Here is a 24,560-nt window from a genome sequence, read left to right as displayed (position 1 = left end):
CTGTAACAGAAAGACAGAGAGAGAGAGAGAGAGAGAGAGAGCAAGGATACGTGGTCACTAGATACCTGGCTTTCCTTTTGCTCTGTTGTGATGTTTTTAATTGAGGAAGAGACAGATTCAGAAAAGCGTCCCAGTTCTAGTGCTGCTTTTTTCAAATGTATTTATTTATTTGTTTATTTTTTTTGTCGTTTAAGTCAAATTTAGCAAATTTCCCTTTGAATTATGTAACTTGCTCTAAATCCTTTTAAGCAGACAGACACATTTCAATTCATCTACGATGAGACAGCAAATGATTTAGAGAAGAAACAGCTATTCAAAAAGCCCACGGCGTAATTTATACCTGAGCCAAACCTCGATTTTGCTTCTCTTTGAACAAAATGCTGCCAGAGCAAAATAGCAAAAATTAATCATCCAAGAAATATGTTGTGAAATATATTATGAGTATTAGAGTTCTCCTTTCTTAAAATGGCTTACACGTCACCTTGTGATTTTTACGGGGACGACTGCAGTTCTGAGGTTATGTAGTGTGAATCTAATAGACTACGTACGACAACGAAAGCGCTTTGTCGGCTTTAAGATGCGGCCAAGTCACATCTCTGCCAGTCTCTTAAGGCTTTGGCAGAGTCATGTTCTAGACGTTTCCTTCTGTGCCCCCACTCTCTCTTTTCACAGTCTTCTACCGTTATGTCAAAAATACGTTAGTATGGTGATTAAAGACTCACAATGTCGCTAATCCGGCTAAACCGGAATACAGAGAAAGAAGCATATCGTATGGAAAAATGATTTTTCTTTTCTTTTTTTTTTTTTTATCGACAGAGAAACGAGGGGGGACATAGGGATGTTTATGTGTTGTGCAGGGGGCATTTAGTTAAGTGCAATCTGAGCAGTCTCCGTCTGCACAACCTGGCAATTGCGTTTCTGAGTAGCATCTGCCGGCGTTTGACAGAAACATTTAAAAGAAAGCCAAACAAACGGGTTAGAGAGGAGAGGAGAATTCCTGAAGCGTTTTATACAATTTCCAATCTGCTCAGCTCTCAAATCTTTTCTATTACCAGTGACATTTTAACAGCCAAGCAAGCAAAAATCGGTCTTCTAATGATTGGCCGTCAGTCTGCGTAGGTGCTGCTTTCAAAGGCGTATCGGTTTCTCCGTTACTGGCAGCGAGATATGGAGATTTTTGGACAGCGACGCAAATATCTTTGTCCGCATCTTAATTACTATGGGAAGTCTATAAATGAAAGAATCTATCTTCAAAACTATGTTAAGTTTTTTGCCGCTTCAGCAGTTCCCTTGTAGATGGACTTTTGCCAGTCTAAAGCTCAAATATACTCGTTCAATCTTATTAAAACTCTTTCTCTTTCCCCTGATCTGGAAAGGCCATAGTCTCTGACCAGACGACACGATCGTCTTCCAAAGTCGCAGCGATACTTTCTGTCCAAAGACATTCGAGGAGAATGTGATCCATGCAGCCTGTTCTTTCTTACAGACAACAGTATAGCCTATGTTGAGTGCATATCCACGTAAATCGTGGAGTGATTCTTATGAAGGTCGTCCGCTTTTGTTTGTTTGTTTGTTTTCCTTTCTTTATTGAAACTGATTTCCATGACAAAATGACTGACTTTGAATATTCAGAGAGGCAAGTGAATTAGCTTCTTAAATCTGCTTCCCTGGCATTGAGAGCCCTGCCTTAGTGCGTGTAAGTGCTACTAAGTCTTTTTGTACGTGGCCGCTACCTTCCTGACGCCCGTACTCCGGCAATGACAGGAATGCAGCGTATGGTAAGCGCGAGCTGGTGAACGACCTTCTGGCTTTTACAGAGTTTGACCTCCTCCCTCCTTTTGATTCAGGCATTCAGAATCAACTGTGATGCTAGCGTCATATAAAGCACTGCATGTTTATCAGTGTTACAAAGAACGTTCTGGAACGTTCTGTCATTCTCTGTGAATTAAATGTGTTGCATGACCCTGTTTCTTTTTACTGAGGAGCAATCAGTTAGTTATATGCACAACTTACTGCTTTATATGGCAGAGATTCAGGAAGTCTTTTATAGCATGAACAGTAATAGACTGGTTAAAGTCTGTCCCTGTGTGTGTGTGTGTGTGTGTGTGTGTGTGTGTGTTTGTGTGTCAGGCCTTTGATTTTTTGTGGTGCTGAGATGATTCACCAGTGAGAAGCAGCCAATGTTTTCAAAGGAGTGTAGAAGTCTTTCCTGTTATTGGACTGGTTTGAACTTTTGGGGATTTGTGCTTTACAGGGATTTGAGGCGAGTCCATAAATTAGCTTCAATGGGAATTGAATTTATGTGTGTAAAAGATTGAATTAAAAAAAAAAACAGGGAAGCAAGCATCAGAAACTCAAGAACAAGGCCAAAGCAGTGGTCTGAGCTGGGGTTTTGTCTACCTTTGGGTATTAATGTGGAATACTGATGAAGGTGTGTGAGTCTTAATATTTGCAGGTTTAAAAGAAGAAGAAAAAAAACCTACTGAAACTTGACTACTGACTACTGAAACTTTATCAAAAGACACGAAACAAAAAAGCCAGGTATCTATCTATCTATCTGTCTATCTATCTATCTATCTATCTATCTATCTATCTATCTATCTATCTATCTGTCTTTCTCTCTGTCTATCTACTAATTTAAATATTTTTATTCACACACACACAAATATGTATTTTTTCAGCTCATGATTGAGTGTATATCTTCAGTAAAAAACCATTCTGTCAGTTGCTATTCTCTTACTGACTTTTTTTTAATGTGTTTGTGTACTCAGAGTAATGCAATTTCACCTACAGCTGGTTAAATCTCAAATACCATATTGTCGCTGTTTTCCCCCCCAGATTGATTCAGGGTCTTGATAAAACTTTTGAAGCCTGTTGCCTTAACACTTTATCAGCGAAAAGGCAACAAAAAAGCTAGTGGGAGATTAATCCCCAATCTCCGTCACGTTGTGTGAGACTGGAGCAAGGATTGTTTAGATTCTAGTGGAGACTGTCCAATCCGTCTGCTGACCTTCCTGAATTCAAAGCAGCCCTCGTCCATACACCGGTTCCCAGCTGGGTTTGGCCACCACTGTGGAGATAGGGGGGGGGGAGCTCAAGGTTATGTTTCTTGATTTGCCTTCCTGTGTTCAGAATTCAGTTTCAACTGGAAAGGGCGGCTGTGATGGTGCGTGTGTGTGTGTGTGTGTGTGTGAGAGAGAGAGAGAGAGAGAGAGAATGGGATGGAACAAGAATGAGAGTATGGATATGAGTGTTTTTGTGTGTGTGTGTATGTGTTTGTGTGTGCGTACATGTTAGTATATGCGTTTGTGTGTCTCTGTGTGTGTATGTATGTATGTTGGTATGTGTGTGTGTGCGTGTGCGTATGCGTGTGTGTGTGTGTGTGTGTGTGTTAGAGGGGATGGCCTTCGGTGTGCCTGTGGAGTGACCCACCCTCAGACCTGTGAGAGTGAGATAAGAGCAGACTTGACAGAGATGCTAATAGAGCTTAGTGCTCACTACCTCAGCTCTTTCTGTTTCTGCTAGTTTCATCTCTCTCTCTCTCTCTCTCTCTCTCCCTCTCTGTCTCCTTTCCTCCCTCCCTCCTCTGTCTCTGACCAAACACCTGCACAATCTAACCACACACATACTTTCTTTCTCTCTCTCTCTCTCTCTCTCTGTCTCTCTCTCTCTCTCTCTCTCTCTCTCTCTCTCTCTCCCTCATTCTCATTTTTTCAGACACACACTTCATCTCTTGGCACAGCAGTCTCTCTTGGCTCTCTCCTCTCTCTCTCTCTCCTCCTCTGTCGTTTTCTCTCCATCCCTCGTCAGAGGAGAACGGCTGTTGAATCTGTACAACTCTCTGCCCATATCATTCAAACCCTATTATGGCCTGTTCCTTTAGACCCTCTTAGTCACACTCTGCCTGAAGCCCGTGGCCTTGTCCTCAGAGTGTCTCTCGGCTATGTTTCATCCAATGAGCTAATCGAATTAAAATTGTTGGCCGTCGATGTTTTCAAACTGCATGGGGGGGGGGGGGGGGGTGGCTTGGAGTCAGAGGACGTCAAGCCAGCGGATTCGGCGTTAATTACGGTCGGTCTCCTGTGTAGGATGATGATTAACACTGTGATATTTCGTCAAGATGGGTTGAAAAGTCCATTTACGCAACCTCCCTTCCAAACTTACATGCGAAGGGCTTTCATTTTTTTTTTTTTTTTTAAGAGTCTTATGAATTTTCAACTAAATCTGTTTTTCAGGGAAATTTTCATGAGATAGCTTTGGGGTACTATGTTCTTGTCCACAGAAGTAGATTTTTCTTTTTCCAAAAGCAAAGTTAAATCTTGATTCTCCCTGTTTCTGAATATAAAACCTTTATTCTCTATTTCCGAAGTTAAAATCATGATTCTCTATGTATCCAAGGCTGAACCTTGTGTCTCTGTGTTTCCAAAGCTAAACGTTGATTCTGTGTTGTGAGTAGGTTAAATCCTTGATGTTGTCCCGGAACACAGATAACTTGAAAGCAGAAGTGTCACCAAAGCTCCAGAAAGTTCTGAGGTTGGAATAAATGTAGTGTTGTTGTGGTAGGGAAAACAGCAGGACGTAGGTACCAACAGAAGAAAAAAAAAAAAGCAAGTTGCTTAAAGAATGAAAAAATACCAAGATTTAAAAAAAAGGAGTCGCAAACTTTCAAGGAGTTGCTGAATATTACCCGATTACCTGGGGTGTCCATGCGAGAGAACGCAAGCCGGCCGACGTGGTCGAAGGGATGGGTCAGGAGGCGGCCTAATTAGCGGTACCGTTTTGAGGTTTTGAACCCGTTGCAGGTTCTCCTCTCAAAAATCGTCTGGTCTCGTTGGCAAGGGAACCAGCTCCACGGTTCCAGCTCATTTACTGTCACTGCTGTCATCAGAAACTTAACTGCTTGGCATCTTTCACGGCCTCCGACGATGTGCACCTCGTCTGAGTTGGGAATTTCGAGGAAGAGGTGAAGAGACGGAGTCTACTTGTGCGATGGTTGTTTTAATTTGGAATGTCATTAAGACCACTCATGACAAAGAAGACACCCCATCCCCGAAAACATCTCGCCGTAAGAAACCTCGGTTTTCAGACGGTTGTCATGACCCTGCGCTTGTCTGAACATCAGGAGGGTATCAATCATATTGATGAACCTGTTTTGTTCTTTCTTTTTAATGGAGATGTGGATGGCGTGCTCTCTCTTTTTCTGTCTTCTCTGTGGTAGTGGCCTTTCGACGCCTATCGTCCGCGGTTCAGAGTCGTTGACGTACGTTCTTATTTTATGCGGATTTATTTACAATCGCGAAAGAAACAAAATCAAGCTAAATCGTTTGGAATCACAGCACGATGGGATCCCACAGGTTATTTCGTGCTTGAATATACACGGTCAAAAAACTGTTGGCCTTTTTGCCACCTGTTACTTTGACCTATGTAACAACCACCACTCCTATCTCATGGTTACGTTAAATTAAATTGCCAGGCAGAACAGAACAATAACATCACTTATGGATATTCAAAACATAAAAAATAATTGGTTCCATAACCTTGAAAAATAACTCAGCCAGCAAACATAACACTTCAAAATTTCTAAACTTTAAAATGGCACCAACACTCTGTTTACTGCCTCATTCATTCATTCATTTTCAAAGCCACTTATCCTAATTAGTGTCTTGGGCCTATCCCAGCACTCACTTGGGCAAAAGATCCTGGGAAAGGTCACCAGTCCATCGCAGGACGGACACATAGACAAACAAACTCACACCTGGGGGTAATATAGTGTCTGACTTGCATGTCTTTGGACTGTGGGAGGAAACCAGAGATCCTGAAGGAAGGCACAGAGAGAACATGCAAACTCCAGTAAACACAGAAAGCACCCTTGGCTGGGAACCGAACCCAGAACCTTCTTGCTATGAGGCAGGAGCGCTACCCACTGCACCAACATACAATCCCCTGTTTATTGCTTCGGTTTTTTTTTGTTTGTTTGTTTGTTTTTTTTTAAGTGAAAGAATAGATTTGGTCGGACGGCAGAACTCTTCGCGGTACTAAAATCTACCAATCACGGTTAAGCCTAATTACTTAAGCAGACTTGTCGCTTTATATTTCCGAAGGGTCCTCCTCTCGATAGCGCTTAAAGGAATTGTGTGAGCCGATCCTAGCGTGTTAACATGTCTACTTAACATTATCTCAGCTTCTCTCAAATTCACTTTTCCCTGCTGTACCACAGCTCCTAGTCATTTATTCCTCAACAGAGTAAATCTCACAGACAGAGAGAAACAGAGAGAGAGAGAGAAACGGAGCGAGAGAGAGAGAGAGAAAAACAGAGAGAGAAACAGAGAGATGGGTCATGATTCTCATAGGAGATGTCAACAAATCTGGGGCTCTTAACTAGCTCTCTTTTCATTCTCTTACAACTGTTGTCTTTTTAATGAAAAGAAAGGAGCTTAGGGACTGAATTTTAAAACATAAACCCTTCTTTAAATGGATATTGATGTAGAAAGAGCACGGTCTTTTTGTGTGTGTGTGTGTGTGTGTGTGTGTGTGTGTGTGTGTGTGTCTTTTTGTTGAAGAAAAGTAATATCTCCTAAAGGCAGAGAAAGCCTGCCCGAAAAACAAAGTCAAGAACCAGCGTGTGACACTTGTGCTTGTATTTCTTGCGTCGACTTCTCATATCTATTCTCACGCAGAACTATCCAAGCACACCACCCAAAACTCCAGAGCAGTCTCTGAGGAGAGAGAGGCAGATTTCTGAAACTCTGTAAAACTTTGTTTTGTTTTTTTTTTTTTCTTTTTTTTTTTCAGCTGCTCCTCAACAGTGTCCTGAAAACACGGCACACTTAGGATGGTCGGTCACATGTAGACAAATTATATATGCAGCTAATGTTTGGGTGCCAGATACCACAGAAACACCTTCGGGGGGTCTTGTGGAGTCCATGCCTCGACAGGGTCTGCGCTGTTTTGGCAGCACACGGACCACCAGCAGCGTGTTAGGCAGGTGGCCATCATGTTTTGGCTCATCAGTGTATCAGTGTGTATATATATTCTAGAGTCTAGAAAGATCAGTTGTTTTCTGCTGAGTTCCTGCAAAGGGAATAAAGACCCAGTCAGCAAAGAGAGACTCCGTTTATGGTACTGATCTGGCCTTAGGAACCTATCTCTCCCTTGCATCTGTCCCAGCACTGCAGAGGTCTCAGAATTACCTTTGGAACCCAGAAGGGACCAATGAAGGGTGAGGAACTGAGTTAGCAGCTGCCCTCCTACAGAGCTTCGGTCTAGCAGAAATATGCTGTAGCCATAGTTCAGTTCACCTGACTGCTATTCAGAGGCTAATTAAGGAACCAGAGTAGCTGAGTCAAAGCGTGTTGGGTTTGGAACAAAAGCCTGCATGTTATACGCTGCAGCTGTCCACCGCGGGAAAGTTGCCTTCCGCTGAAGCAGGCTAAAGGAGATGGAGACGTGGTTAGCCCCCTATTCACATTCACAGTCATTCATCAGAGAATATTCTGGACCAGGCATGGACAACACCTCAGTTCCTCTCACCCCAGCCCACATGCCACCCACACAACCGCTCTGCACGTGTGTTTTGTGTTAGCCTTTCATCATGAGGACATCTCATTCAGCTCATTAGTCAGTTATCAAGGTTTGAAAGCGTACTACAACATGGCTAACTGAAATTCACGGCAGCTGTGGAGTGGCTTCAGGACTGGTTTGAGAAAAACTCCAAAACAAAGAACTTTCGATCTAGCGTTTTGCTCCGTCGACGCTAGAGACACCGAGGACAACAGTTGCGTCGCTAACCCAATTTCCTATGAGACTCCAGAAACACTCTGAAACTCCAGACCTGTAATAAAGGCTAAGAGCTAACATCATTGGATTAGGTTGGAGGTTCTCCATGATCTGTGGGCGCATTGTATCCCTGTCCTCAGGGACACTCAGGAATTACAAGTTCTTTTGAGATACATTCATTCCTAACAAACTGGAAGAGGAAAATTGACAGTTGCGTCTCTCTACTTGCGCGTTTGTGTCGCGAAACGACGCCCTTGAGAAACAAGCTATGAAGCCATCATTCATTCCTGGACTTGGTAAGTATCACTTCTGGCAGATCAGATGATCCACGATTCATGGGAGAAGAGTTTAAGATTGCTTGACTCATGAACAGGCACCTGTGTCAACACAATGAAAGAGCGTAAAGAGAGACAGCGTGGATACGCTCACTGGTGTCCCGGTCTCGGCGGTAAAGCTCTCAAGCATCGTATCCCATTAATTAAGTGTCCCATTAACGACCACGAGTGTTCGCTGTGCAGAAGTGAGAGTGCGAGGTTGTCATGGTGAACCGCAGAGGAGAGTTTAAGGTCACGTCTATCTTTCGCTCTTTCGTTTTCTCACTTCGTCTCCGTCTCTCGTCTCTCCCGTCTCCGCCTCTCCGCCTCCCTTCTTTTTTTGTATCTTGTTTGCCTCTTTGTCTGTGCCTACCTTTCTTCATCATCATTTCTTCTCTATCTCTTTTTTTTCACGCTGTTTGAGCTCTTTCGGCTCACTTGTTTTCAATGATCAGATGATCGCTCAGACGGTTCCATCAAAACGCATCCAAGCCCCCCCCCCCCAAAAAAACCAAAAAAAACCCCAATGTTTTCACAACAAAGCCTCAAAATAATGGGACTCCTTTGCCCCCGCTGTTCTTAAATATGTCTCTCTGTGTGTTGAAGTACTTGCTTTATTAGCATTGCGAGTCGGTCCTGGTGGCGTTCAGGGTGAACATCGTGCGATCTGACTCGGCCTTTCTGTCCAGGAGTTATGGAGAACAAAGTTACGCCTCCTCAGACTCACCTGCAGTTGATTTAGTGTCTGGACTTCACGCAGAGCACACCGTGTCCCTCCACCTCTGCAGTTCTCCCCTCGGGCCAGACCAGCAGGAAAAAAAAAAACACACACACTTTTTACAAACCATTAAGTTCCAGTACATGAGGAGGAAAAGTGCAGTGCCAGACATCTGTCCTGAGTGTATATATCTCAGAGAGACAGATAGAGAGAGGAAGAGAGGTTGGTTGATATTGTCTATGCTTGTGTGTGTACGGGTGTGTGTGGTGTGTGTGTGTGTGCGTGTGATATGGGAACTGTGTATGCATGATGCATGGGTGGTGGATGTTAGCGACAGAGTCAGGCTGTTATTGAACTGGGTTATTGTGATGTTTGAGCTGTGGGAGTTTTGTAAGTGTGTGTGTGTGTGTCTGTGTCTGTGTGCACGCGCACGTGTGTGTGTGCGTGTGTGAGAGTGTGTTCTATGCTGCTTTTTAAAGAGGTTGGACATAAGAGCTTTTTGTGTGTGTTTGTATGTGTGCGTGTATACGGCACAGGTGCGCACGCGTTTGTGTGTGTGTCTGTACGTGCATGCATCACCGGTTGATTTCACATGAGACAAGCACGTCTGACACATGGTGATCGACTGGTGAGAAACCTTTGACATGTATGTGGGCTGTATGAGAGCTGACTTACCTTTCCACAATACAGTAAGCATGAAAGCTCAGCCAATGTGAATTCAGTTATGTTTCCCCTTGGGCAACTTTAAGCCGTTTCCAGACTGAACTTTCCAGTTCACCTAGTACACATTGTGTCTCTGATCTTTGGGTTTAAAAAAAAAAAAAAAGCGTCCCACACACACACACGTACAGACGCACGCAACACACAACACCACGCGCACTCCCCTCTAAATTTGCACATTTATGAATTATTAATCAGGAAGTCTCACGCTCTTTGGGGTTTCACTGGCTCATGATCACTCCTGTAGAGTTTTCCATTAATATCAGAAATAAACGCCTCTCTCCAAAGGCGAGCTTACATGCTCTGTAAATATAAAGGATTCAAAGCAAACACAAGTTTCCTTATTTGTGTTCTGCAAATATCAGTCTCATCATCGGAGCAGGCTAAGCTATGATGAAACGCACCAAGCAGTCTCTGGAAAAAAAAAAAAAACCCAAAGCTTTAACGACGCCTCAGATTTTTTTGTTTTTTTTTTAATATCGTCATTCTTCTGCAAACCGGTTAAGCCATGGTACATCTCCGAATCAGTTTTCATATGGGTGTATTCCACATGCATGCATTTCAACTTTGCTGACGTATGTTTTGTAGGAACGGTCAGACGTAGTTGCTGTTCCTGGTCTTACTTATGGCGTGGTCAAACCTCAGATCTTTTCCCGCCCGCCGCGCCGACACAGTGGAGTGAGGAACATACCGGCTCTTTGATGTTTGACGTGTCTTGTCTGAACCTTCTGCTGGTACTTGTCCAGCACTCCAGTATTTATTTATTTATTTATTTTTTGTCATATCGAACAGTATCTCAATATTTCAACTGCTTTCCTCAGCGTGTGGACCTTTTGAACAGGCGAAACGTTTTTTGAAGCTTAGCGTCGAGAGTCGGCAATGAGGGCCTCGTGAACTGTAGATGGATAGATGGATAGCTAGAGAGAGAGAGGGAGAGAGAGAGCACAGCTGTCCACATAGCTGTGAAACAGATCTTCCCTTAGCTCTACGCTCTACACTTCCTTGCCTTTGGTTTCAAATCTCCTCTAACTTGACCTTGCCTATTCCACCCCATCCCCCCCCGAAATGACACACGAAAAGTGCTGATTTTTTTTTTTTTCTCTCTCTCTTTTTTTTAACTCGTTTTTGTTTCACGGCTGATTCGATGTGGCAGTTGCACTCCAGTGACAAACACCCGTCTCAGTGCTTGGAAAGGAAAGGAGAGGAGAGCAGGCTTTTTGTGACCCATTTAAGTCAATTCATTATGCAGCAGTGTGGCTGATTTTCTCCCGTTTTTCATCCATTTGCTGAGTGTATTTTTTTTCTTTTTTTAATGTCTAATTGATATGAAACGGTTTTCCCTCGACTCTTTAAGCTGCCGCCTGATAAACGTGCCCCGGTTCCCGAGACACCTCATATGCAACTTTGTTATTATTGTCAAAACTCAACTTTTCACAAACTTAGGTGCGTGCGTTCCAGGGAAAGACTAATTAAACGTTATTCAAAAACACCCGCAGAAAGCAGATTCCACCTGAAATTTGAAATTTGGAGTCTCTGTTTAATTGAATCTGTTTTTATGTCCTGTGTCTTTCTTTTCCGTCAGTTTCCAATAATTTCATCGTCATAGCGCTAAACTTAATCCGTTTAAACAGACAAAAAAACAAAAACAAAAAAAAAAACGAAGTGCTTTCCACAAACGAGATAAACATTAATTGTTAATTCGATGCAAATGCAAAATCCAGATCACATAAATAAATACTTAATAGATTGTTTTAAAGACCTGGGCGCTTGCCTCCTATATGTCTTTATCCATCAAAAACCCTCTACTGCAGCCACAGGGAATGTTTATTCCATAATCCACTTTCCCTCTTGTCTGAAAATGTAATGACTATATGAGAACAGGAGTGACTGGGAAGTAAATGGAAGTTGTTATAATACCTCATTCTCTCTACGGAATGTTCTAGATGTAGTAATGCGGCCGTGGGGTTGTAGGGACGCACATTACATTACGGACGCGTTTGTATGAAGACGCGCGTGCTCAACTTGTTTCTCATCTCGACGGTCGTCGTCATTCATGCGTTGAGGATAGTAATTGCTATTGATCAGGTGCATTTATGCAAGTGCTGTTATTATTGGCTACATCGCCCGGGGTTCGAATGGGAAGCAGTTTCTCTCTAGATTAGACAAAAAAAAAAAAAAAGGATTCATTCTCTCTCTCTCTTTTTTTTTTTTGTCTTTATTTCTCTATCGGAATAAGTCAACGGTGGACGGGACCATTAGATCAGATTTTCTGGCACTTTCTTAATTGGGTTTGTAGTAATGGAGCTGCGACGAATTGTTATCGTCATTCATATCTCACAGTTCCTGTCACGGACGTACCCATGTGAGAAGTCAATTTTACAGCTACGTCTTCATAAGCGGGAGGAACGAGAGCGTCTCTCATTGCGTCCTTGGGTCACCGAGCACCCGGGGTGATTTAAATAGTCGTAAGGGAAAAAAAAAAAAAAATTGCGAGCAATTGCGAGCTCCGTTCTTCTGGAGACTAATTCTCTCCATTTGCTGTTACCACGCCTGCTTAGGATATTATTTCTGTTGTAGGAATTATGTGTGTGTGTGGGGGGGCAGGATAGAGAGAGAGAGAGAGACAGAGAGAGAGATAGGGGCAGAGAGAAAGAGACAGAGAGAGAGGGGCAGAGAGAAAGAGACAGAGAGAGAGAGGGGCAGAGAGAAAGAGGCAGAGAGAGAGAGAGACAGACAGAGAGAGCGAGAGAGAGAGAAGGAGGCAGAGAGAGAGAGAGAGTGAGAAGGAGGCTGAGAGAGAGAGAGAGAGAGAAGGAGGCAGAGAGAGAGAGAGGGAGTCAGAAGGTAGCTGAGAGAGAGAGAGAGAGAGAGAGAAGGAGAGAGAGAGAGAGAGGGACGCGGGTTGAGTCATTGCACGAAAGGCTGGCTGTTCCGCTTTTTTGATTGGATGCGATGTGGCAGTTGTGAGTAGGTCTCCCTAGAGGCGTGCTGACACGGGTTGTCTTTTTGTGGCTGTTCCTAGCATGAAGTGAGAGATCATTCAGTTAGACAGGCAACACAATGACTCTTAAACTACTGACCACGCTAAAAAAAAAAAAAGCAAAGAAACACACATGCAGCTCGTTCAAAGCAACTAATAACTTTCTGCCGCAACTTCTCCACATGCTTCATCCTGACTCCAAACTCATTTTGGGGTCGTGCTGAGTTTAGACAAATGAAATTTGCGCCTGAATTATTTTGAACCATTATCATAGCACCTAAGTCCCCGCTGAAGAATTGCGGGGACTTAGGGGACTTAATTGCATCACCTGTATTTAAATAAAAGCTGTCATCTCTGTCCCTGCTGGCTTCATAATACGGTCCTCCTGGTGTCGGCGTAAAAATCTGTCACTGTATGTGAGGTGAGGAGAGCGGTTCTGAAAGGTTAGCTGTGTATCCCGGTGGTTGAGTAGTTGAGGATTATCAGGACAGAGTGAAACTGTTCCAGCACTGCTGGCTGTCCAGTGGAGTGTGAAGCAGGTGTAGACTGGTAGCTCTGTCACAATGCACCACACTTCTCACACACACACACACACACACACACACACAAGCATGCACGCACGCGCACCTCACCCGTTTACCTTCGCCCGCCGATCCTTTCATCTGCGACTTCCCGGCAAACAGTCTCACCTCATAACCCTTAGGGGGGGCTCCCCTGGGACTGTTAAGGCAGAAATGCCAGTGACAGAATAGAATAGCAGTCCACAAAACACCGCAGCTTCATTTTGGCAGGACACACTTATCATAATCTTGATTGTAATGAGATCCTCCGTAACGAGACAGACGGGTTAGCGGTTTAACCTTGCTCTGTCTGCTCTCTCCCTAGAGTTTTTAAACAAGCTGTTCCAACAGACTCACAGGATCGAAATGCATTCACGTAGTCACTACCAGACCAACTTCATCACACACACACGCACACACACACACACACACATATATATATATATATATACTTTTTTTTTTTTTTTTTGAATGAGCCACTTCTGAAGTTGGAAGCGTTTGTACATACAAAGCTGTTCGGCTAGGGCTGCATAATCTTTAGTTAATGAAGTGGCAAACTGAATTTGGCCCATACTCGAGAAGTATTAATTTCAAACAGTGACTGAGATGAGGAGAAAAAAAGCAAGCGCTTTGTGTGCCATTATTTATTTTATTTTATTTCATTTCAGTTTTTTTTTTTTTTGAAAGCTGTGGAGAGAGAGAGAGAGAGGGAAAAAAAGAAAAAAAGAGAGAAAATTGGAAGAATGAACTCTGCCATCTGCCAATTTTAGATAACACTAAAATCCGAACGATGAGGAGACCTCACAGCGTGTTTTCCTAACCCTAACCTCGAAGTGAAACACTTATCCCACGATCCTGTTCGTTTTTAATTGAACATGCACCTGCTTTCTGTCATCTTCTTCATTAAGGACATATGGAGACGGCAAATTCAAAGGCTCCAAACTATCTCAGTGAACTTGGGAAGAACCCAGCAGAGAGTCACATATTCATTTGAGGACTCTCACAGGTTTAAAATAGTATGTTTATGCCTAATGCTAGTCTCTCATGGAACACACTTTAGTCCCTTTAATTGCAAGGAGCAGAGATGTTAATAGAGGGTTGTTTGTTCCACATTTAGACTCCAAATATGCTAATTTTATTCCCATCTGCCAACTCTTTATAAATATAATTTTTTTTTTTTTATCGTCTGCTTGCGTTTTTTTCTTTCTCTGTTTTTTGGGTTACATGGATAGGGAAGTTTCACGTTCCCCTCCACACACACACACACACACACACACGCAAACAGGAAAGCTTGGGTAGTTAAATCAGCAGTAAAAAATGTGACGCAGAAATTGGACACACACACACACATGCACGCGCATGAGCACACACATGCACACACACACGCACACACATGCACACACAACGATTTGATTAGACTTTTGATCTCTGCAGCGGTGGATTGCTGTCTCGTGATGGAAGTGCGGGGTTAGTTTGCAAATCACTGCTTAATCACATTTACAACCGCGCCGGGCGTTTGGGGGAATGTACAAAAATATCGACTGAACGCGGTGGACTTCCCGCGCCGACTCTCCGGCGGTCAGATTGATCAAGGAGGTTAAGGGAACCCAGCGCGCCTTTAGTTCCGCCTTGTTCCCCCTCCTCTGTGAGGTCGTGTTGATATTAAAGCTCTTTGCTCTGCTGCTTATTTGAATATGAATGTATCAACTCCAAACCTTGACAGGGAGATGAAGGAAGAGAGAAAGAGAGAGAGAGAGAGAGTGAGAGAGAGAGTGAGAGCGTAAACATGGGGGAGTCTGAGTTTGAGTGGGGGGTGAAGCAGAGGAGAAATGGCAAACAGACTGTAAGTCAAACATGAAAGATGAAGTTGAAGCTGTGCTAAGCAGCTTCTGGGCACTCGGGAGCCTTTTGAAGCTCAAGTCTGTGTCGAACGCTAAGGTGATGTGGGATCCTAATTCTTCCCCCCCCTTTACAATCGTTACTTCGGGTTTTTCCAGCCGTCGACAAAGTTGAGTCATCGTCGTAACGTCGCCTGCACTCGTAAGCGTTTGCTTTGAACGTTGCTAATGCGGCGGTTAGCGTTATTTTCGCCCTGCTTCGTATCCCATCATTAGCTAAGCACTCACGCGGTAAATGCCTGCTTTTTTAACTTCGGAGGAGGTTAAGAAGGAGCGTAGGCGTGAACAATTGGGATGAAAATGTCAGAATTTTCAGCTTGTTATGACCTCCTGACTCGGCTTGTTCCCGTCGCGGAGAACCGGCGCAGAGGCAAAATTTTTAAAACCGGCTAATCCAGGTCCTTTCATGCTCTCTCGTATCTTTGTTTGGAAGGTATTAAGAGCAACTAGGCATTAACTAAAGCTCACTCCTCCTCAAGACAGTCTGTCCTTTTTTTTTTTTTTTTTTTTCCGCCCTGCCAAAAAGCTCTATCGTATTAAAATAGATCGATTTTTATTTTATGATTCTATACTCATACAGTCGCCGACGATGAGCGAGATCGTTTTTCTTGTAAACGAAAGCGCTGCTCTTGTTGCTAATCCAGACGAGTATTGTGTGTAATGACTCTACCATCCCCGGGAAGAAGTTGGCTCCGTGCCCCCTCTTTCGTTCGGGTTATGCGATACAGTTGGCCTGAGTTGTTGCAGAGAGAAACTAAAGGAAAAAAAAAAAAAAGAAGAGGCCTCTGTCTCTTTTTCTATTGCTCTGTCACTCCTAGCCTGCTGTGCGCTTGGTCTATGAGCATCTGAGAGAATGTGTGACCCTCACCTCAAAGTCTGAGATGCTAGATACACCATCAGTGTGGTGTCTGGGGTTGTGGGTATTTTTTTTCCCTCCGTTTCTCTCTCTCTCTCTCTCTCTCTTTCTTTCTTTTCCTTTCCTCCTTCTGGCTCTCTCACAGGGAGGGCTGTTCAACCCTAGCCAGCGCTGATGGCCATCCTTCAGTAAATGGGCAATATTATTTCTGTTCTGTCAGGTTGGGCTCTGTGGACTGGGGTTGACTGTGTGGGCTAAGAAAATAACGAGTTCTTGTCAATCAGATAATGCATGAAATGCAGTCTCTCTCTCTTTCTCTCTCTCCCTCTCTCGCTCTCTCTCTCTCACCCTCTTTCTCTCGCTCTCTCTGTCTCTCACCCTCTTTCTCTCTCTCTCTCACACCCTCTCTCCCTCTCTCGCTCTCTCGCTCTCTCTCTCTCTCTCTCTCACACCGTCTCTCGCTCTCTCTCTGTCTCCTTTCTCTGGAATGGTATGCGTAATGGCCTTCACTGTGGTACCGAGACACCTTCATGCAATATGGATGAGTACGTATGAGTTATGGAGGTGCGTGCGTGTGTGCTTACTTACAGAGGGTAGCGTAAAGGTCAGCGTTTGCTTTCGAGATGGGGCGATGCCGCAGGTTCTCTCCCCCGTCTTCGCGAAACGGCCGTGACGACGCCTGTGGCTCGCGAAAGTTGTGAAGGAGAGGCGTCGCTTCCTGCTTTTCCTTCCGCTCTCTTCCCCCATAACCTCCTGTTCGAGCACCGTTCAGAGCCGCGTCCCTCGTTCGGAATGTCGAGGGTGGGGGAAGACCGCAGTTGGGCGGAAAATTGGATGGCTTCTCCGGGTCCCTCAGATTTACCGCCGCCAGGGGCCACGCGTGCCGGGCGGGCGAAAGGAGCGCCTCGGTACGGCATTTAATGGCATTGATCAGCAATAAAGTTGGAGTCACAGAATGCCAAAGCCCCGCGGGGAAAGGTTAGCGTTCACGGAAAGCCATACGACCGTATGCGGACCGCAGGTTTTATTGGCTCTTTTTCACAACGCCAGGTCATTTGGTTCTCATATGTCATTAATAACCTGCATATAACAGGTTTTTACAACCTGTAGTGGTCTGGATCCCAGAAATGCGATAACCCGTGTTAATAAATTAAGCAATCATATTTCTGTAATGTTACCATAAAGCGAATCCAATCTCATGCACTGTGTGGTTTTCAGTTCTTTATGCTAACTGCTCTCCAAAGACATCAGAAGCCTCAAAGAAGCTACGCTAAGCTAAACTACATTAAACCTGCCCCAGTACCACCCCTGTGCTCACTGCTTTAGACTTGACTGTTTGTTGCCTTTTCCTCGTCCGGGGATCCTTCAGGCGACACGACCTGGGTTAGACTGAGTCTGATGTCAAACAGGTCAGGGATATGGTCCCATCTGTGCCCGGTCACATGGTCCCACTTTCTTTCCTCCTCTCCTCTCTTGCCGGGAGTTTCTCTTATCTCTGTCACTCTCCTTTAGTGTGGTGAAACCAGCTATTATATCAGTAAGCTCTATGATTCAAGGCACGCAATGTAATATATTATTTTATATTATATTACATTATAATCGTTACATGCACCATATATGTGCCATTCAGTATAGAATATTTGACGGTCAGATTATGTCGTGTAAAATAGAGAAAGTGACTGACACAGAACAGACATGATGAGTCACATTTGCACCTATTGGTAAACAATATAGACTATGACCTTCCTTTGACACGTAACCTAATTATGAAACGGCTGACGGGACAGACTCTCGCACGTGCTCAGAGAGTGAACGTCTTTCGTCGGAGCCTCTGGGCACCGGTACGACAGAATACACTTTATTACACTGCGTGTCAGCCCTGGTGAGCTGGCCAGTCCGCTGGTGGAACTGTAGGGGCATTTGGAGAAACAGTATGATTCTGTAAACAGACCGTGAGGTATGTGGGGGAGAGGTGATGATATGTTGCGTCTGGGCATAGTTTAATGTGTTTCTTTGCCAACACAATGGACATGAGAAATGAGGTTACTGTGGGCTTTTATGGAGCTGGCCTGACAAGTATGCACAAACGCGTACGCACACTTGTGCACGCGCACATGCACACACACACACACACACACAGACACAGACACACGCACACACACACACACACACACACACACACACACACACACACACACGTGCACACATTCACACACATACACACAAAGAGAGAGTCTATTTATTATTTGGCATTTACATTTAGATGCTGTGTACACGTTCACATTGCCAACTCGCCACTTTTGTCTTGGCTGCATTATTTCTCCCCTCGGCTCAAATTTTCATGCTTCTCTGTTTGTTTTTCTCTCTTCCTCCCACCCCCCTTCCCTCCGCCCCCGCCCCCCCCCAAACCCTCTCCCCAACGCCTCCTCCTCTTTCTACATCTATGCTTCCTGCATTATCTGCTCCTTTCTGTTGTGTGTCTTTTATTTATTTATTTATTTTTGTTGTTGTATTGCGTTCCTGTTTCTACCTTGCCAAAGGCATTCTCTTTAACAAATCTATGCATGCCTCACCAGTGTTGCTTCATTTGTCAATTTCTCTTCGAGTCTGGGGGGGGGGGGTGTTCTGTACGCTTTCCAGAATGGTGAACTCCACACCCCGGTAAACGAAAGGCTCACTAACAACCCCCCCCCCAAATCCTCAACCCAACCCAACCCAACTCCACCCCCCCCCCCCCCCCCCCCCCCCTCCAAAGTTTTGGAGATTAATTTTTCGCTGTTCGTTTTGGCACAGACCACAGAACAAACACTGTGCCATGAAACGAGGCGGTTTTGACCTCTAGATTCTAATCTTTGATCCAAATCCAAGCTTTTGAGGTGTCTTTTTTTTTTTTTTTTACAAAGAGACAGATTTTCACCCCACCGTTCATCATTAGCTTTTTGCTGGCACTGGTGTGTGTGTGTGTGTGTGTGTGTGTGTGTGAGAGAGAGAGAGAGAGAGAGAGAGAGAGAGAGAGCACTTGGCAGCAGATGCTTAGAGTTCGCCAGTGACGCAGACTGTCTTTATAGATATGTAATAAACTCTCCCTGAAGGGACCCTGATCTGCCTGTCCATCTCGTTCGTGTGTGTGTGTGTATGTGTGTGTGTCTCTTTTACATGTTCAAAGGCTAACTGAAAGACGTCATTATACTAGGTATAGACATGAAGCGTGAAACGTTTGTATTTGTGGGGGATTCAGTCTGTATTTGAGATACTTACAATAAGTGAAACTGGTGACCCTTTTGTGATAAACTGTGAAAATGTTATTGTGTTTGAGAAGCTACAAAAAGGAAATTCCTCAGGAAGAGATGAGTTTTAAGTTTTAATGGGTTTATCAGAACACTTTGCAAACTTGTGTTTCATTTTGTCTTCTCCTCTTGTCCCTGTCATTCACTTCTGATGTTAAAAAAAAAAAAAAAAAAAGAGTGGGGAAAAACATCAACACAAAACAAAAAAACACAAACAAACTTGGGACTGACAGAGTGAAACGTGATGGAGTTAAAGCTGCTGTATAAAAGAGTTTGACTTAAGACCATGAAATTAAATGTCTTGCTGAAGAGTACTGGCCCATTGGTTTTGTGTGTCTGCCTGTGTGAGTGTGTGTGTGTGTGTGTGTGCGCGCGCGTATGTATTTTCACTCACAACTGTCATGAAATCAGATGTCCACGCCTCGGTTCACGGACGGAAGCCGTTCCCTTCTCTGGACCGAAACTTAAAATGTCGTCAAGTCCGTAAGGCCGTAAACATCTGCGCGCTCGTCCTCCGAAACAGCTCTCTCAAGCTCTGTAAACTTTTAATACGCTCTCCTCACAACGTTTTTTTTTTTGTTTTGTTTTGTTTTTTTCCTGCTCTTTTGAATAAAAGAACGAGTGCGTCTCTTGCGTTTGCATAGCACAGTGAACTGAGGTAACACCATCTTGTGCTTTTCACACTTTTCTCTCAGCGTACGAAAGGGGAAGAAGTAAATACAGAATGTGTTATTTGGAGAGCTGCTCCGACGTTATGCCAAAGGTGAAGCGAAAACAGAGCTTCGAGTTTAAAAGTTCACGAACAGATGGAACGATAGCTCTATCCTGGCTTACTTACTAGCTGGCTCCTATCGTATATCTGTAAATCATCTCGGCGTCACCGCCGTGACCTCCTGTCGAACAGGCAACAGTCGTTACTGCGCCTGTCACCATGGCAACCGACTGACCCTCCTGCCACTTGTTCCTTATTCTATGGGATGAGCCGGAAAAAAAAAAGAACAGAACAAAAGAGGAAATTAGTTAAATTACTGTGGAATCTTTCTCTCCCTCTCTCTCTCTCTCTCTCTCTCTCTCCTTTTAATTTATTGTGAACTGAGACAATGAAAAGGAAATGGGAAATAATGAGAACGCAAATCCTTGTCTATTTCCCCTGTGACTTGCTGCCCCCCCCCCCCCCCCCCCCGCCTCAAAAATAAGAAAAAAAAAAACCCTGAAAAATATTAACGAGATGAAAAAGCAGGGTGGGAAAAAAGGCGAAAAGAGTGATATGAACCAAACTCGATTCAACCTCTCCTCCTTCGAGCAGGCATCCTTCAGCGAACAAAGCAAATAATTCAGAAAGCAACAGAGTCAGAAGCAAACTGGCGGGAAAGAGAGGACACAGCATACCTGTTTGTGTGTGTGTGTGTGTGTGTGTGCGTGTGTGTTTGTTTGTTTGAGCACACATTAGAGAAATCTAAAAATCAGCATACACCCGCATTTTGCAGTGGGAGCTGCTCGGGTGAATTATGACTCCGGAGTATAGAGGTTTGCTGGGTCACCGCGGGAGTTCCGCTGTGCTCCACGAACATCCAGTCCGGAGTCATTTTTCAGCTCTTTTTCAGTGCGGCTGTCTCAGTGGCTCAGCCCCAGGCCCCGCCTTTTGGACGGGTTTTTAGCCCGATGAAACAGTAATGGTTGAATAATCAACTCTATGGCTGGTATTGACCAAGCAGTGATAATGATGAAAGACTGGCCGACAGGCTACAGCAGAGTTAGCCTCGGGGTGCAGGGCTAAATCAATGAGAGAGAGAGAGAGAGAGAGAGAGAGAGAGACTGACAGACACATACAGAGAGAGAGAGACAGACAGACAGACGGAGAGACGCATAGAGAGACAGAGAGAGAGAGGCAAACAGACACACAGAGAGAGCAAGAGAGAGAGAGTTATAAAGAGAGGCAGACAGACAGAAAAACATAGATAAATGGATAGATAGAGAAAGAGGCAGATAGAGAGAAGGGGAGACAGACAGACAAAAGGCCAAAGAGAGAGAGGGGGCAGAGAGGGAGGGAGAGAGAGAGACAGACAGACAGACAGAGAGAACAAAAGGATGTCTTTTCAGGTGTTGATGAGTTGTAATAAAGATTTGAACTGAGTTTCCTGTCTTTCTCTCTGCATGACTGTGAACTTACTGTCTGTTTGACTGTGAAATTCAGACAAAATTAGAATCACCTCCATTTGCCGCGTGTGTTACATTCACAAAGAACGGGCTCCAGTGTTTTAGCCACAGTTAACGCTTTACACGTGTGAAACATCGATCAGAAAGGACTTTACATCCAGCGTCTTAATATGACAGTCCAACCTCAGATGCCTCGGTTTTTGTTTTTTTTTAGACCTTGCTGGAAACGTGCAGACTCCGTCTGGCGTTACGACGCTCCTCGTCGTTTTTCAAACGAGTTTTTCTTTCCCGCTCTGCGTCGCTGGGAAACGGTTGAATAGCGACGCTGAGTTCTCCCTGTTCCTTGTGTTCAGGGAATGCGCTGCTCGCTGCGGTGCTCACACACCGTAGGGTTTTTTTTTCTGCATGGGATTGATATGGAGAATTAATAAAAGGATTTAGAATCTCTCTATTTTGTAGATGTTTTCCAGAAAGGCATAATACTGCGTAATTTCTTATAGGGAATGTGAAGAACAATTTGAACATGACTTTGAAGGGGGGTTGGGGTGGGTAGGGTCAAGAGATGGACATCCTTTGATAAACACTGTCTTTTTCATGAACTGACTTGAAATAATCAATCAGTACATTGTTATGAACTGTACTGATCGATTATACAATCAGTCAATACACTGATTGATCTATTGATCAATGGATGTAGTGATTACATCAGTGAGTCCTATGCAGAAGGAGACAGACAGGCAGATTCGAGGTTCATTATTTACAGGCCTGTCATTATTTTAGACCCTTTCTATTTGTTTAATGACTTTAATAGAAGTATTATTATTTATAATAAAACAAAAACAATGATATCAGTATGATTAATGCTAGTAACACCTGTAATGTTGTTAACTGATAAATGATTGATCGTTAATATTGTTCTTATTATTAATATGGTCTTTAACGATAATTATTTTAGTTGCAGTAATTCCTGAACAGCACTTACGGTTGATTGAATTTTTGATCACTAAAACGACCTGAATATCAGGGAGAAAGCGAGAGAGCGCGCGCGCGAGAGAAATTACTGATGGAAAACAAAATGAACACAAGTTATCAGATCATGTTCATTTACGGCGCTGATGCGAGAATGATGAAGAGACAGGCGTTTGGTTGCCTTGACATGGGAGTGACGGTTTCATAGCTACGATGCTGGCATGATTACTCGAATGCATCCGTGCGTGCGTGTGTGTGAGGCGAGAGAGAGAGAGAGAGAGAGAGAGAGTGTCAGTGGAATTCTTCTGCTTAGCTTAGACTGTGTGAGTTTATCAATAGACAATAGAAGGACTGGGATTCCCTTAATGAACTTTAATGACTCATTTCCCACATACAGTGATTACTTAATGAAAGAGCTGTGGCTTTTGGCTTTTTTTTCACAGACTAATTTAAGTTCATTGTCCCTTAAATAACGTCCATTACGAACATAAATTACAGTTCAAAGTTCTCACTCGGTGACGAGAAGGACAAAAAATGACAAGAATCTTTTTGGTTTCAAGAGTAAACACGACTGTTTGCAGCTTAAGTATCATGCTACCATTAGCAAGCGTAGTGCTGGTGTCTTGTCTACTTTTCTTTCTTTTTTTTTCTTTTTTTGTGTAACCATGGTTGTCCTTTGATACAGTGGTATCTTGGTTATCCTCTGTGCTATGTGAAAACTTTTACATGCTGGGATACGTAACAGTAATAGGGCGACACAAAACCATACCCAGAGCCTGTTGTCACGTAGCGACTCGCGCATGCTGTAATCGAAACCCCTCAAGGGAGAAAACACACTCAGGCTCCCTGACTGAATTTGGTTGGCCCGAAGTGAAACCATGATAGGAATTCACAAAACACTCTACATCTTTTAGGGGGTAGTGAAGCATTCCAGAACGTTATCACATTAATCGTGTTTTCGACAACAACATTGTAACCATCAAATCGGTTTTTCACGGCTACAGTACGCAGCCTAATACGCTGTCAAAATAAATGTGAATTAGAAGCAAATATTGGAGTCGGATGAAAAGCCCTGCATAATGCTCTTATTGTTATTTTTTTTCTCTTTCTTTCTTTCTTTCTTTTTTTTTTAAATGAAAGTGAAGATTGATGTTCATTTCACTTTGGGATTCACGAAAAAATAATTTTAAGTCGTTGTATCATTGTAACAACATCGTCTCGGTTCCCTCTGCTACAGCCATTCAGCGCTCAGCGTCGCAGGTCAACTGATCTCCTGTCTGGGCAGTACCGTTATTCAGTTACGTTTTTCACCTGCTTCTGCTATTTTACTATGCTTTTCCGTGTATAAATACCCCTGGTTTTGTCACGATTTGATTGCATGGAATTGACCCCACCTGATGTCCGTATCACTTGCCGAAGCCCTGTAAGTTTCGGCAGATATTTGTGCCCTGTTAAACGTCCGAGTGTTCCGAGCCTTGTCATTCTGTCGTGTTTCTTCTACAAGTTGTGTTACTTAGCTCTGTATTCCCCTGGTTTGAACTGTGTTTGAATAAACTTTAAGTTTATCTTGGAATGCATCCAGTCTCACCCCCAGTTCGCGACAGTTATCTTCAATAGAGAGCTAGCCCACTGAATAAGACATCCCTGGGGTTACTGCGTTTTCTGAACGTAGTTAACATTGAGATCTTTTTATTGTTTATTACAAAAGTATTGCAGCGGGGAAAAAATGCTATTAATCTACTACTATTTTCGTTTAGTTGTCACTCTTTATCCAGAGAGACTTTTTAGAGAGAGAGAGTGTTACTTTTTCTGTTAGACACCGCACAGCTGTGGGGTGCTTTTCTCAGCCAGCGCCTGACAAACTGCAATGCTTGGGTTTCAAACCTCTAACCTTCCAATTATTGAACGGCTGTCCTCAGCACTACTCCGGTCACAATTACTGCTCCATTGTAGGCAAAAAAAAAAAAAAAAAAAAGCATCATGTTATCATTGTCATAGGAGATATAGTTTGGCGTTTAGACTGGGATGGTTTTAGTCCAGAGTAACATAATGTGGTATTGTGTGCTCACTCAGAACATTTTTTGTCTGTTTTGTTGAACAGGTAACCACCCTGGTCAACACCAGTAATAAAGGACCCTCCGGTAAGAAGAAGGGACGCTCTAAGAAGGCCCATGTGTTGGCTGTGTCTGTGGAACAGGCCACGCAGAACTTTCTGGAAAAGGGTGAGCAGATCGCCAAGGATAGCCAGGACCTGAAGGAGGAGCTCGTCGCTGCTGTGGAGGACGTTCGCAAGCAAGGTGGGACACACACACATACACACACACA

The 24,560-nt window shown here is 43.8% G+C and overlaps 1 protein-coding gene across 4 annotated transcripts in view; it reads left to right on the top strand.

Moving 5' to 3' along the window:
• ctnna2 (catenin (cadherin-associated protein), alpha 2) overlaps window positions 1–24,560 on the top strand; it is a 329,416-nt gene that overhangs the window by 18,015 nt on the left and 286,841 nt on the right. For all 4 annotated transcript variants that reach the window (XM_030787923.1, XM_030787922.1, XM_030787925.1 and 1 more), the window contains exon 2: window positions 24,337–24,532. In XM_030787923.1, the coding sequence (XP_030643783.1) occupies window positions 24,337–24,532 (196 nt within the window). The remainder of the gene's footprint in view (window positions 1–24,336; window positions 24,533–24,560) is intronic.

Source organism: Chanos chanos, chromosome 11, assembly GCF_902362185.1.
Source record: "Chanos chanos chromosome 11, fChaCha1.1, whole genome shotgun sequence".
Taxonomy (NCBI): domain Eukaryota; kingdom Metazoa; phylum Chordata; class Actinopteri; order Gonorynchiformes; family Chanidae; genus Chanos; species Chanos chanos.
The sequence above is the reverse complement of the archived record's forward strand: the minus strand, read 5'-3'. Positions and strand labels throughout refer to the sequence as shown.